The 15150-nt window shown below is 45.5% G+C and overlaps 1 protein-coding gene across 1 annotated transcript in view; it reads left to right on the top strand.

The window, feature by feature from the left end:
- The first annotated feature begins 5255 nt into the window (after positions 1 to 5255).
- LOC134358046 (protein Jumonji-like) overlaps positions 5256 to 15150 on the top strand; it is a 375614-nt gene continuing 365719 nt past the window's right edge. Inside the window, exon 1 of the mRNA XM_063069931.1 lies at positions 5256 to 5758. Coding sequence (XP_062926001.1) covers positions 5714 to 5758 — 45 coding nt within the window. The 5' untranslated portion in view covers positions 5256 to 5713. The remainder of the gene's footprint in view (positions 5759 to 15150) is intronic.

A 15150-nucleotide genomic window follows, 5' to 3' on the forward strand; every position in this document is an offset into this window, starting at 1 on the left:
TGTCAAGTAAGTATTACTTAAGTGTTCCTGTAACTCCAGAACAATTTCTTGGAGTTGGATTCATTGTGAACCATTGGATGTTAGCAACAGAGTTTATTCTGTGTGAATATTGTCCATAATATCACTGCTTATAGCATGATAACTTTCTAAAATGAAATTAGAAACAATAATTCACTGAAGCAAATCATTCAGGTAATCATTTTACATCCTGTCAAACTGCACAAATAATACATTTGTTGTTTTTCACATTTTTGCAATGGAAACAGCAATGTACATCCACCACTATTTGGGGAATCTCACTGTTGTTTATTTTGGTTCACTGTTGAATCAGAGGATCGATGTATGACAACAATGTTTTGAGGGTTAGCCAGTGCACATTTTCTTCTGGACACGGGCAGGTAGCTAGGATCAGGTAATATTTTATTATCACTATTTGTGATCCTTAATGCCATAGAGACAATTTTATTGGTAATATACTGCTTATGCTTTAATATCCCACCCATACATTGCACCATTTCCCAGAGAGTGAATAAGCAAACTGTGCTACGTTTTCTTCAGGTTTATTCATCTTCTAGGATGGCTGCTCCCATTCTTGAGGTTAGACGTTAACATTTACTCTGTATATCCCAATGTATGTTCAACTAAGAAGGTTCAGGCTCTATTACAGTGTTTGTGTTTTAGAATTGCTCTGTAATATTAGTGAGGACAGACTGAGGCAGAATACAATGGGCCTCTCAAGCACTGGATCTAAAATCAGAGAATGTTATGAATTCCTAATATTCTGTAAATCAGCAACTACTGTATCATGTTTCTCACTTCTAAAAAAACCTGTCAATCAGCTCTTCTTCACATTTTAGCTAAGTTCAATAGTGTTCAATTTACTTGTGTTGTTGCAAGTTATTTGATGCGAAAAAATAGCCTTTTCTGCCATACACATGTTGACAGGCCTGCTATATGCTTCTAAGCATCTGAGGCTGTTTTTTTAAAGCAGTTCACACAAAATGCTGGAGGAACTCAGTGGGTCTGGCAACATCTAAGGAAATTAATAAACAGTTGACGTTTGGGGCCGAGACCCTCCCTCAGGATTGAAAAGGAGGGGGGACGTTGCCAGAATAAAAAGATGGGAGGAGGGAAAGAGGATAGCTAGAAGGTGATAGGTGAAGCCAGGTGGGTGGAAAAGGTGAAGGGCTGGAGAAGAAGGAATCTGATAGGAGAGGAGAGTGGACCATAGGAGAAAGGGAAGGTGGAGAGGACCCGGGGGAAAGTGATAGGCTGGTGAGAAGAAGTATAAGGCCAGAGTGGCGCATATAAGAAGGGGGAGGGGGAGGGAATTTTTTACTAGAAGGGGAAATTGATTGTCATCCCATCAGGTTGGAGGCGATCCAGACGGAATATAAGGTGTTGCTCCTCCACCCTGAGGGTGGCCTCATCTTGGCACCAGAGGAGACCATGGAGAAACATGTCAGAACGGGAAAGGAAATCGGAATTAAAATGTTTGACCAACAGGAAGTTCTGCTTTTGGAGGATGGTGCAGAGCTGCTCGACAAAACAGTCCCCAAATTTATGACAGGTCTCAATAGACAACCCCAGCAGATTCACAGGTGAAGTGTTGCCTCGCCTGCAAGAACTGTTTGGGGCTTTGAGCAGAGGTGAGGAAGGAGGTGAATGGGCACTTGCTGGGATAAGTGTCGGGAGATTTCTTCCAACTTAAAAAGAATCAATATTGCATTGCCATTTTCTACATACTCATACACAACTTATATTTCAGTTACAACTCGTAGCTCATTGATAGCACTCTTTTATGCCAAAAAGTATACTTTATTCATAAAATTATGAATCATAATACAGAACATTCATATTGCAGTACACAGTGCAAGACATATTGTTCCATTTGCTGCCAAGATTTACACTATATTATCATGATGTCAAGTTATTTTTATACATATTCCAAGGGTTTTTTACCAAGAGGTGACAGAGCCTTAAACTAAGGGGTGACCTGAAAGAAGCTTATAAAATTATGAGGGACATAGATAAGGTAGAGTCAGAATCCTTTACCCAGGATATTAAGTACTTAAGGACATGTATTTAAGGTCGGGGCGGGGGGGGGGGGGTTGGTTCTGAAGGAGATGTGGATGCAAGCTTTTTACACAGAGAGTGTTGTGCCCCTGGAACGGACTTGTGGAATAGTGGTGGAAGCATATTCAATGTGGTGTTTTAGAGGCTGTTAGATAGACACATGGGATATGGATCGTACACAGGCAGAAGGGATTTAGTTTAATCTGATATCCTGTGGCCAGCGCCTGTTCCTGCGTCGTACTGTTGTACATTCTCCGATCAGAGCCGATCAATCAGAGCCTTGATTCCTCTCCTGTGCCAGTTCCCCGTAATCCTCAATCTTTCAAATCTCCACCTACGCCTGACCGCCTGGCCTCCACCACCTCTCTCAGAAGCAGAGAAACCCGGAGATTCACTACCCTCTAAGACATGGGACCCCTACCATTAACCCGGGGTTGGTGGGGGGGGAGGTCTGTGCACCCAGGGGTTGGGAACCCCTGCTCCAAGAGATAGTACACTTGCTTCCAATTCAGAAGGTGATGTGTGTAAAAAATTGCATAGTACAGAAACAGGCCCTTCCACCCTTCATATTGATACTAACCCCTACATTAGAACAGTAGTCTTGTCTTCCTTGCCTATTTAAATGACTGTATATCAGCCTCTGTTGCATTTGATTCCATCACCCTGTCTGGTGGTGAGCTCCAAACATCAATTACTGTGTGCTAAGGTAAAACTTCTCCTCAAAGCCCCCTTTAAAATTCCTTCCCCCCAGCTTGAACACACTGCCCATTCATGACAATTCCTTCCTCTCACTGAACCAAGCTCTAGCCTGCCCACGGGATTGTGTCACAGGAGAGCAGGAAGTCCAATATAGATCCTGTAATCGGCACTACCAAAGAGGAGGATAGTACTGTGGCCACGATCAGCAATGAGCAAGGCCAGCCTAGTTTATTAAAATATGCACCAAGCACAAGTACAATGAAAAGCTTTCTTGAAGCACCATCACGCAAGTTCAGACAACACACAGAACATGATACAAGACAGTGAAGAGAAAAAACAATCGTGCAAATCAGTGCAAAGAGACCCAATCAGAAGCAAGTCCATGTTGGTGCGAGGTAGTCCGTGGTGTTCTGCTGCGGAGAGAGGGTCATGGTTGTGCAGGTCAGTTCAAGACGCCACTGGTTGCAGGAAAATTGCAGTTGCTGAAGCTGGTGTTGTGGGACTTCAGGTGAGGAGAAGTTGGAGAGGGGAGATAGGGAGGCAACAGAAGGGGGCAGATTGGTGCAGGGGGAGATGAGAAGGAAGGATCAGGGAGAGATAGAGAAGGAGTGGGGGAAGACGCGGAAGCAGTGGGGGGGGGAGATCGGGAGGTAGCGGGAGGGGAAAGATGAGGCAATGGGAAAGGGGAGCACGGGAGGGGAGAAATGAGAAGGCAGCAGGAGGGGAAGATGAGGAGAGAGTGGGAGGGGGGAAATGAGAAGGCAGCGGGAGGGGAAGATTGGGAGTTCGGAAGGCAGTTGGGGGGTGGGGGGAGAGATGGAGTGCCGGAATGAAGGAGAGATGGGAAGGAGTGGAGAGAGATGTGGAGGTGGTGAGAAGGAGGTGATGATGGGGAAGCAGTTGGAGGGGGAGATTGGGAGGGAGCGGGAGGGGGAAGATGGGAAGGGGAGATGAGGCAGCGATAGGGAGGATATCAGAAGGGGAGATGGGGAAGCATAGGGGGGAGATCAGGAGGGGGTAGGAGGGGAAGCAGTGGGAAGGGGAACATGAGGAAGCAGCTGGAGGGGGAGAACAGGAAGCAGAGAAGGGGAGATGAGGAGGTTGTGGGAGGGGGAGATGAGAAGTTTGTGGGGGGGAGATTGGGAGGTAGCGGGAGGGGGAGAGGAGGAGGCAGCGGGAGGGGGAGAGGAGGAGGCAGCGGGAGGGGGAGATCGGGAGGCAGCAGGAAGGGGAGGAGGAGGTTGCGGGAGGGGAGATGAGGAGGTTGTGGGAGGGGGACATGAGGAGGTTGCGGGAGGGGGAGATCGGGAGGTTGTGGGAGGGGGAGATGAGGAGGTTGCGGGAGGGGGAGAGGAGGAGGCAGCGGGAGGGGGAGAGGAGGAGGCAGCGGGCGGGGGGATATCCGAAGGGGGAGATGAGGAAGCAGCGGGAGGGGGAGATTGTGGGAGGGGGAGATGAGGAAGCAGCGGGAGGGGGAGATTGTGGGGTGGGAGATGAGGAAGCAGCGGGAGGGGGAGATTGTGGGAGGGGGAGATGAGGAGGTTGTGGGAGGGGGAGATGAGGAGGTTGCAGGAGGGGGAGATAAGGAGGTTGTGGGAGGGGGAGATGAGGAGGTTGCAGGAGGGGGAGATGAGGAGGCAGCGGGAAGGAGGAGATTAGGAGGCAGTGATGGGGGGATATCCGAAGAGGGAGATGAGGAGGCAGCGGGAAGGAGGAGATCGGGAGGCAGCGGGAAGAGGAGGAGGAGGTTGTGGGAGGGGGAGATGAGGAGGTTATGGGAGGGGGAGATCGCGAGGCAGCGGGAAGGGGGGCGATCGGGAGGCAGCGGTAAGGGGAGGAGGAGGTTGTGGGAGGGGGAGGTCGGGAGGCAGCGGGAAGGTGGGAGGAGGAGCAGGCAGCGGGAGGGGGAGATGAGGAGGCAGCGGGAAGGAGGAGATTAGGAGGCAGCGATAAGGGGGATATCCGAAGGGGGAGATGAGGAAGCAGCGAGAGGGGGAGAGGAGGAGGTTGTGGGAGGGGGAGATCGGGAGGCAGCGGAAAGGGGAGGAGGAGGTTGTGGGAGGGGGAGAGGAGGAGGTTGTGGGAGGGGGAGATCGGGAGGCAGCGGTAAGGGGAGGAGGAGGTTGTGGGAGGGGGAGAGGAGGAGGTTGTGGGAGGGGGAGATCGGGAGGCAGCAGGAAGGGGGAGATCGGGAGGTAGCGGGAAGGGGGGAGGTGGAGGAGGCAGCGGGAGGGGAGGTGGAGGAGCAGCAAGAGATAGAGATGGGAAGGAGCGGGGAGACTGTGGTGGTGGCGGGAGGGGGGAGACGGGCGCTGGAGAAATAGCAATCGAGGGGACCTGGAGAGGCAGCAACCGAAAGGAGGTGAGTGCCAGGCTGCGGTTCGCCAGCTTTCCGGCAGAGGCTGTACTGAGTGTGCGTGGCCGGGAGCGTCCTAACGTAGCCATTTAAAGTTAAAGGGATATGATTGGTGGGAGTGCGAGTATGAGCCGGAGTTGTGTGTGTGTTTGAGACTCTGTCTGTCTCTGCACAGAACGTGACTACATTATTTTATTTCCCTTCTCTCTTTTTTCTCCCCCTTCCTCCCATGTTTTTCCCCTTTCTCTTCTGATTCAAGATGTAACTTCACCGCACGCAGCGTTTATTTTTTTGTTCAATAACTTCGTCTTTTAGGGTTGCCCGGGAGCAGTAACTGTACCTGTTATCGACGAGCTTTTCTTCTTTTTTGCTGAAAAAAAAACGATGAGTGTTTTATTGAAGTGAATTATTTATTTTTTTCTCTCTCTCCCTTCCAACTTCGGATTTAATCAAAAGACGAGCAGGCACGGCAAGCACGGAGAGCGAGCTTTGTAAATATAGTCCAGCCAGGGTTTATCCACATCGACGAGATTGATTCATGTGGAATTTTCTCCTCTTCGCAAAGAAAATTGGAACAACAGGATGACCAGAGAACGACCCAAGAGAAATATAATTCACAAAAGATTAGTAAGTAGCTTTAGAAGTTCTTTTTAAAGATCTTTTATTTTAATACTATAGGATGAAGCTAGGCTGTAACATTTCTCCTTTTTTAACAAGGTTTTTTTGTTTGTTATGGTTTGGGCTGTTAATACTGCAAGGTATGCCCCCATTGTATGCTTCTCTCTCGTTTTATTTTCGTGAATGCAGACACAATGATTTTTTTTCATGGATTATCTTTTAGCGTTGGTGATTGCTGCTTGCAGAGGGGCTGGTTTTAGTGGCAGCCTGGCCGATCAGACCTAATTATTTAATGGTGTTCAGCCGGCCTGTTGTATTGCAAAGCTGCTTGTACGGGAGGGGAAGGGAATTGATCACGTCCCTGAACGAGTACTTGCACGGAACGCCGTTTGCTTCGGCAGCTCATCCAGCGAACGGCAAGCTCTTCCTCTGCAGGATTTTTCCCCCTTGCTTTGCTCCCCATTTTGGATCTTCCTGCCGCCGCTGCCTATTGGTTCTGCTTACATTAATGGCAACCTGCATCGTCTTGTTGTTGAACTCTTATGTCCAAGCAGGTTTCTTTCTCCCCTATCTCCCAACAGCTGGACCACGTTCTTGATCGTTTCTTTTACTGCCCGGTTCTTGTAACCCCCTCCCCTTCAATTTATTTAGGCTTTTTTGTGTAAGTTGCCAGCGAGGACAATTTTCAGCTTAGTTTTTTTTGTGTCTTTTGGTTTGCCACATGGTCACGCTGTAATCTGGTTGCAATGTTTGCATTCTCGCCTCCCCCCCCACCACCTTTTTTCAAAGAAAGGGTTACTGTCTGCAGTTGGTGAACGTGAATTATTCAGGGCCTTGTAAGTAAAGAGGAGATTGCAGATGTTTGAAGCGATTTGGACTGTTAAAGCGTCAAGGTTTCTCGTGAATGCTCCAGGTTTTTTCTTCCCTCTGGGTCCGTAGCGATCTCCTGACTCGATAGAAGGCAGTTTTTAAATGAGGAAGGTGACACGTTCGCTACTGAGCACACACAACTCGGTTCCGTGCAACCGTGCTGACTTCGATCGGATCCCCACACTGTTCCTTTTGCCCACCCCGCAAACAAAAACACTGATCGGCCTGTGTCTCCGCTCCCGAATCCTCAACGTGGGAGAGGTTTTATTGTGTATCTGATAACTTGTCAAATAGCTAGCTGATCGGATGGCACGCATTCGTGGGCCACACGGAAACGACTCGCGAAAAGAAAACACAAACTGGGTGTATTTTAAATAACATCTGACGCATTGCGGGGTTTGCTAAAGTTTTATATGTCTACAGCCTACATGGTCTTTGCACCCTCCCTTCCCCTTGCTTGTTACAAAAGGGGGAGGGGTGGAAAGTTTTGAATATTGTCTGAATACGTATGGCCGGTCTCTTTGCTAAAGCAACAAACTTGAGTGCCGCTGTCCTTCGTGTATTGGTGTGGCTGGTAACCCTCGCCGCCCACTCCCCACCCCACCCCACCCCACCCCACCCCCATGCCAGCTTGCACCCGGGATGGCCGCGGGTGCAGCGGCTGCAACAGGTCGGCACGAGGGAACCCATCGAACGTTGTGTCGGCCGCGACGTCACAGCGGTCCGGAACCTTGGGACACGAGGAGGAGAACCGGCCTCCGTGGCGTCACAATGGAGGGGGGCGGAGCCGGCGCGCGCGGAAGCAGCGGCACCCCCCCCGCCTCCCAACAACAATCACGTGACCGATTGCATTTTTAATTCACAAAAAGAATGTTACTGCACTTTTCGGCGGCAGCCCATTCCCGTCTGCAAACATTGCAAGCACGTACCGAGTTTGTAACCAGCTGGGGCTTCAGTGTGCCCTGTCCCTCGAATCTGCTATGCATAACAGATGTCAATCATTAATATTTATTGTGGAAATAAATGCTCAGGGATCTGTGCTTCCTGGACGTTTAGTCCCTCCATTTCTGGGTTAAATGCAGAGAGATTAATGACTGCTCCCAATTTGTAGTTTGCTGTGTTGCTTTTTTAAAAAAAAGTCGTGACTTCGGGGTGAAGCTCTCCATCCGGTGATCGCTGCATTTCCTTTTTTGGATAATTGCATGCGGTACTTTAATTGGGCAAAGGATATCTCGTAATGAAGCAGTACGATTGAGCTTGTAGATGGAATAACTGTGTTTGGGATCTTGCAACAGCAGTAGGTATTAACAATTCCAGCTCAGTCTTCCGGCTGCCACCTGATGCGTGTCCCTAAGATCCTCCTCTTCGACCATGCTTTTGCCTCCCGCTGACCTTGCTGCTGCCTCTCTTCCGCCAACCACCATTTCTGTTCACTTGCGCTTTTATCCGCGTGTAAATGAATGCTATAAAAGTGTAAATCATTATAAGTTTATATCCATGTGCTCTACTGTGATAGGATGTCGTAAATCTGTATAGGGAGACTGAGTGATCGAGCGAAAACCTGGCAAAAGGTGTTTAATGTTCGGGGGGGGGTGTGAGATCGAGCACTTTGTAAGAGGAATCAAAATGCACTTTATTATCTAAATGGAGAGAGAGTGTATGAATCACAAAACGCCAGGTAGATCCAACGAACTGTTAGGAAAAAATGAGAAGGACATTTTTTAAAATTGTGAAGTGGTTGGTATTCCCAGCATAAGGAGGTTTTATTCCTATTGTATGGGTATCGGTGAGGCCGCACCTGGAATAATACGCAGTTTTAGTCCCCTTGCATGAAAGAAAGGGTATTGGGGGCATGTAAAGGAGATTCACCAGGATAAATCCTGGGGTGACAGGGTTGCTCAGTCAGGAGAGGTTGGATAGTATGGAGCGTGTTTCTCCTTGGGGTTTTAAAAAATGATGTATTTAAATCTGAAATTTAATTTTGAGGGAACTGGAGGTGTAGATGCTTTCTACGGGAGAGTCACAAGCAAGCCCTAAAAGAAGTGGCTGCTGATTTAAAACTGAGGTGCGTAGAGAGTGGTGAATCTCCGGAATTCTCTGCCCCTGAGGATGTTGGGGGCCAGATCGTTAGGTATGTGTAAGATGGAGACAGATAAGTATTTGAAAGATGGGAGGAATTGAGGGTTATGGGGAAGTGGCTCAGAAGAGGAGTTGAGACCAGTATAGGTCGGCCAGGATCGTATTGAATGGCAGGGCTGAGGGGGCCAGCTCCTGCTGAGTTTTTCTTGAAGCAGGGTTTGCCCTGACATGCTGAAAATTAAATGACATGAGGAAAGTCTGACTTGCCCGCATGTTTTTTAATACTGCTGCAACTTTAGATGCACAGCATAACTTGGCAATCTGCCCCTTAAGGTCCATTCTGCTGTGCATTTGCTACACAGGAAACTTCCCCCTTTCAAACTTGATCCAACTTAATTCTCTTTCCTTTCTCGCTCGTGCTGCTCTGGTTAAACACATCCCCACTATTCAACTGAGCCACTTCGAAAAACAATTCCAGACTTAATTTACTTTCTGGACCAAGAATTTTATGAATTAACCTCTGCATTTATTCACAACTTAGTTCTGATACTATGCTATCTAAAAGTAACTACCAAAGCACATGAGCTCTCAGTGACTAATTCTAAGAGTGTGTGAGAGTGTGTTTTGGTTAGAGACGTGTTTCCCCGTTCAGATATAAAAGAACCCAAGACACTTTCAAAAATCAGGAGATCGGTGGAACATGTTTAGCATTCCTCCTTTAATTAATACCATTAAAACAGTATCTGGCCATACATTTTGCTTTACAGTGATTGGCTACCCAGTTCACATTTTTGTAATTATTGATTTTGGGGGCTTTGTGCAAGGCCAGCCTTTGTCCATCCCGGAAGGCACTGAATCTTGGTGGCTTGCTTGTGTGGTTTAGAAATGTGTGTCACGGGAAGGAAAGGTGAGTGACTGAAGGTTGTAATCAGACTGCTTACTGCACCAGCCAGACCATACACTAAATATCTCCCATGACCAAGGAGGAAAGATCATTGGTTTATTATTCTCACATGTACTAAGATATAATGGAAAAACTTTCCTTTGCCATCCAAACAAATTATTCCGTCCATTTAGCACAAAAGGGGAACCAGTGATGGATTTAGTTGGAGAAAGTGCAGTGCAGGAAGACAGAGTGCGAGGTTATGATGAGGTAGGTCGAGTGATCAAAGATTTCATCTTTATCGTAGAAGAGGTTCTTGTAACAGCACATAGAAGCTGTCCTTGAGATTGTTTTCCAGCTTTTGTATTTTCTCCCCACCAGGAAGCGGGGAGAAGTGAGAATGGGTGGGGTGGCCTGCTTTCCTGAGGAAGTGCAGACAGTCCATGGATGGGAGGCTGGATGTGGTTCTGGGAAAAGCCACGAGACTGATTCTTAGGGTCTGGATTATGTGGAAGGTTGGAGGGACTTGGGATACTTCATAAGGAAAACAAATGTTACGTAAAGAAATGATACACTGACTCACAAGAGTTTAGTTTAGTTTGGGGAAAGGGAGGGATAAGTTTACTTGGAAACAGCATTAAACTTGCATTAGGACAAGGGGCCAATGTTAAAAATGATACCAATTTAGGACTGCTATGTTTTCTCTTAATGTACATTGAAAAGCAGAAAACACCAGGTATCAAACAACTTTGTTCTAGCATTTAGCTACTCTGGATAGATAGGTGAATAGCCTAATTTATAGCTATTTAATGGTTGGGGAACATTATTTTCTTCTAAATAACATTGGTATTGTTCTTTTAAAACATTCGATCACGATCTTTATGCTGATTTAGCTCTGACTTGCCTTCTCTGTTTTGTTATTTTCTCTTGTATTACTTGCAATGTCCTGTTCTGCTAATGTTGGTCTTGATCTGTATTTGGGCCTATGTGAGGTATGTGTGCAAAATTGTCTAGGACTGAATCTTACACGTGGGCTGCCATGAGCTTGTACAGCATCAGCAGGCTATCTCAATATTGCAACTGCTTTCTTTGGCACTGCAGTCTGAAGGGACTGTGTGGTTTAAACTAAGAACTGTGTTCTCAGGACACGTGTGTTCTATTAGTTGGTCATGCCAATGGTTCCAGATGCATTCAGAACACATTACTAAACTGTTGACAGAAATCAAGCGGGGATTTATGAAGTGTATATTGCACCTGATGAGCCTAACTTGTCCTTTTAAAATGGTATAGCAAGCACAATGTCTCTTGTTTGAATATCACTTATATAAAATTCCATAAACAGATAGCTAATGTTGATCCTTGTGGGACCCAAGTCAAGTTATTGACCTGCTAGGAAATTGGCTGAGGAACAGAAAAAATAAGCAGGTAGTCTGTCACAGGATGTTTCCATAAAGATGTGTATGGTGACCACAACGATGCATTCACTGTATGACTAAAGTAGTGGAAGGAACATTGAAAAATTTCCATGATATAACGATGGATAATTCTTAAGAACAGTGTAGAAATGAGCATTAAATTACAAAGCAATTGAGCAAAACTGGTAAATTTTATTTCCGTAGTCATCCTCTGAAACTAAAGTGACCTAATCAATTTCTAAATGGTGAAAAGCAAGAAGGTAGTGAAGGTTAAAAAGACTGGGGGTTCTTGTATGTATTATTAAGATACCATGAGAGTACTGAAAATAGTCAAAGTTTAGTATAGTGCTGGCCTTTGAAGTGGAGGATAAAGGATTCAAGTTGTCTTCCATCTGCTTATTACCATAGCTGGAGTGTTGAGCTTACTTCTGGGGTTCAAATCTTAAATATGATTTGTTCCTTTACACTTGTATACAGGAAATAACATTAAACAATCTTCAATCTTGAATCATGAAAGAGCATTTACATTGATTTGCCAGAATGGGGTTAAATGAGGAGGAGAGCTTATGCAAAGTAAAATTGTATTTCCCGGAATTTAAAATGCCAAGAAGCAATTTAACTGAAGCTTTCAAGATGTTAAAGGGGGCAGACTGAGCAGGTAGAGTAGAAACAGTTTTTCTTCAGAGAATATATGACCAGGAGGTACAGTCCAAAGATCAGTATCTAACCTTTTAACTGAGAAGTCAGGAAGTGCTTCAACATGAGAAGAGTGCTGTGCATTTGGAACTCCTGATGCTAAATCGTGTTAACTAAATTTCTGATAAGATGATGAGGTGTAAATGCAGGTTTGTGATGTCTCGAACCACAATCTCATTGCATAGAGGAACAGCCTTGCGGCTAATTAGTCTCTCTCCTGCTCCTAGGTATGGTAGCATGGTGTCAGGTTGCTTTCTCTTGTCGTGTTTGGAAGAGATGGTGTAAAGTGGGGACAAGCATTATTAATGACCAAATATGCAAGTTGCACAGAATGTATGGGAAAGAGTTTTAGAAACCAGAATAGATTTAAAGATTGAAAGATGATAGGACTTTGAATGCAAGCCCATACACAGCAGCTTGGCAGCAGCTTCTTCTCACCCCTCCATCTGATTTCTGAACAACCTCATTCTATTTTGTAGTTTATACTAATTTTAATTATTGTATCCGGCGAAGCTACAAGTTTCACCTCATATAAGACTGTAATAAACCTGATTCTGAAAATGAAAAGCTTTTGCAATCTTTCTCTGTGCAGTGTTGAGGAAGGTAGTACAAATAAATCTTGGCCCTTTAGAGGCTGAGAAAGTGGTATTGATAATAGAGTAAGGAAAGAACAAAAATTTCATACAATTTTATAAGTGGTTCAAGAAATATACCGAAAGTTGTGGGTAACAGAGGGAAAACAAACTGGGAGATTTTAAAGCAATCAACATCACCGGAGGAAAAAGTACAAGGCAAACCCAGGGAATAAGCATGGAGGAAATTCCCTAGATTGAATGCTGGGCCTGTAGGCTTCAGAAATAGTAATATAATCAGTAATTAATCTGAAAAGGGTTCAGCATATTGGAACAGCAAATATGCTCCCTATTCCAGAAGAGAGACTGAGAAAAAGGAAACCAACAGGTGTAGATTTTTTTTGGGGGGGGGGGATTCCCAGAAGATATTCAGGTGCCACAGAAGATTATGTTATGCAGTAATGAAGCACGAGCTAATGGCTAAAGTTAGGGAAAAATAGGTATTTTCCAGGTTGGTAAACTGTGACTAATGTGGTGTCTTGAAGGCCTCAAATATTTGACATCAACATTAATGATTTAGCTGAAGGGGCAGATTACAATTAATCAAAGTTTACCTAGCACAGCGATAGATGTTGGAGGAAGGTACAGAGCAGGCCAGAAATTTGTTCACACAATCCCAAACGGTTGGGGGGCGGGGGGGGAAGACTATGTTTATGGTGTTGAAAATCAGATTAACCCGAAGTAGAACTATCGGGTACATTGGGGACTGGAGCAGAGTGGTGAATCTTCTGAAATTCTCCACCCTGTAGGGTTAGAGTGGCTGGTATACCAGAGGTATTTAAAGTGGAGTTAGATAAATTTTGAAAGGTCAGGGAATTGTAGTGATCTGGCACAGGGGTTGAGGGCTGGGAGAGATTGAATGCTAGGGCAGATTTCAGGGGCCTAGTGGCTAAGTCTTGATCACATTTTCTATGTTCTGTCGTATTTTGTTTTAGAGAAAGTTTTGCTCTCCTTAGCATATTTTTTCCAACATTATGTTCTCTCAGGCAATGTTCTCAATAATACTGTAGCATATATAATTCACCTACACTGAAATTTTCAACCTAGCTGGTCAGAGAAATGACTGTCTTTGTTAGCAGAGCAGCCAGGTTTTGGTGGTTGTATTTCCCCAAACCCATGCTACTTAAAGGAACATCACTTCAGGTGTGTTCTTGTCCTTATCTCAAATAGAGCTTCTGTGTATATGGTGTTCAAGGTTTTGGTCAATATGAGCTTCTGAACCTCAGGTCTCAGGCTATTCCTGCTTATCTTTGCCACATCCGGTTGTTAACTGCCTCGGGATGATCCTTCAGACTCCTTACTTGAGGTGAGGAGTCATCATCGTCCTTCCTGCTGCCTTTCGAACAGGCAGAGGGTGCAGTGGTATATGCCTGCATTGTAGGATTTCCCAAAAGTACAGGGCACTCGAATGCTGGCATTACATCCTTAACAAATTCCTTGGCAACCTCTGTCGGGGTTATGTCTATATGGTTTCTGTACAAAGAATTTAGCTCACGAGGTTTCTATTTTTCTCTAGCCTGTCTGTATTCCTCTGATCTTCCAAGAGCACTCTCCACCCCAATCTTTGTAGCATCCATTCATTCAGTATCAGCACTATACTGTGGCTGGGTGAGTGTTGATCATGTGCTAAGAGCTTTGGTAGCAGTCTGTAGGGGGTACATTTGCCATGCTTTGTGCAGACAGCTGTGTCCTGCTACTCAACAATGGAATTTAATATATCTTGGTTTCAACACAGTATTGCCTAGGGAAACCTGACAGCATTCAGCCGCCTTGATTTCCAGAAACAGCTTTAAGATAACTGCACCCTTATTACAATGCCCGTAAAGTGGCATGTTGCAGTCTCCAGACCTCAGTGTCTGCAGAGACATGAACAAATGTAGTGGCAAATGAAGGGGAGTCAGGTATAAATGGGGAAGCTAAAGCTATCCAATTGGAAGGAGGAAGAGAAAAATGTGATATTGGTCATTGGAATTCAAAGAAATCTGGATGCACTGTGTGCTAAGATCCACTGTGCAGGCAAAATTCCCGCTGCTGCCTTGTAAGGAGTTTGTACATTCTCCCTGTGACCGTGTGGGTTTCCTCCAGGTGCTCTGGTTTCCTCCCACAGTTCACAGACCTACTAGTTGGTAGGTGTATCGGTTATTGTAAACTGTCCTGTGATTAGGCTAGCATTAAATCTGAGGATTGCTGGGCAGCGCGGCTCAAAGGGCTAGAAGGGTCTATTCTGCACTGTATCTCAATAAATAAATATATTGTGGCCTCTATGGAAAGGAAGTCTCACAAAGACTGTTGGCACTGCACATGACATTCTGCACGTTGTTTAGCTTTGCTGAGGATGTTCAGTAAAACCCTAATAATCTTGCGTGTTTGGGACTTTAGTCTGGCAGTTTTCCTGGACTGTTGGTTGTTATTCAATATTAATACCCCAATGCACTTTTAATATAACTTTTTTTTAAAAAAATGCTACACGGTAGTGTAATGAATTTTTCAGTGTTTCTGTTTCAGAGGTAACTGCAAGCTGGGGTCCCAGTGAGTCTCGGGCAGTGTGGAAACATTTATCAAGATTATTGATAGTCAGACAGTGAATTGCCTTTGGAGCCTGTACAACTTGAAAGTTCTTTAGATTAATTCCTGGGTTGACAGAGTCATCTTGTGGGGAAGGATTGAACAGGAATGGGCCTGTAGCCTCTGGCATTGAAGACTGAGAAGTGATGTCTTTGAAACACAATTCTGAGGGAGTTTGAGAAGGTAGATGATACAAGGATGTTCACTTTGGAAGGCATGATCTTAGAATCCAAAAGTAAGGTGAGGAATTTATTTCTGGGG

Source organism: Mobula hypostoma, chromosome 17 (genome assembly GCF_963921235.1).
Source record: "Mobula hypostoma chromosome 17, sMobHyp1.1, whole genome shotgun sequence".
Lineage (NCBI taxonomy): Eukaryota > Metazoa > Chordata > Chondrichthyes > Myliobatiformes > Myliobatidae > Mobula > Mobula hypostoma.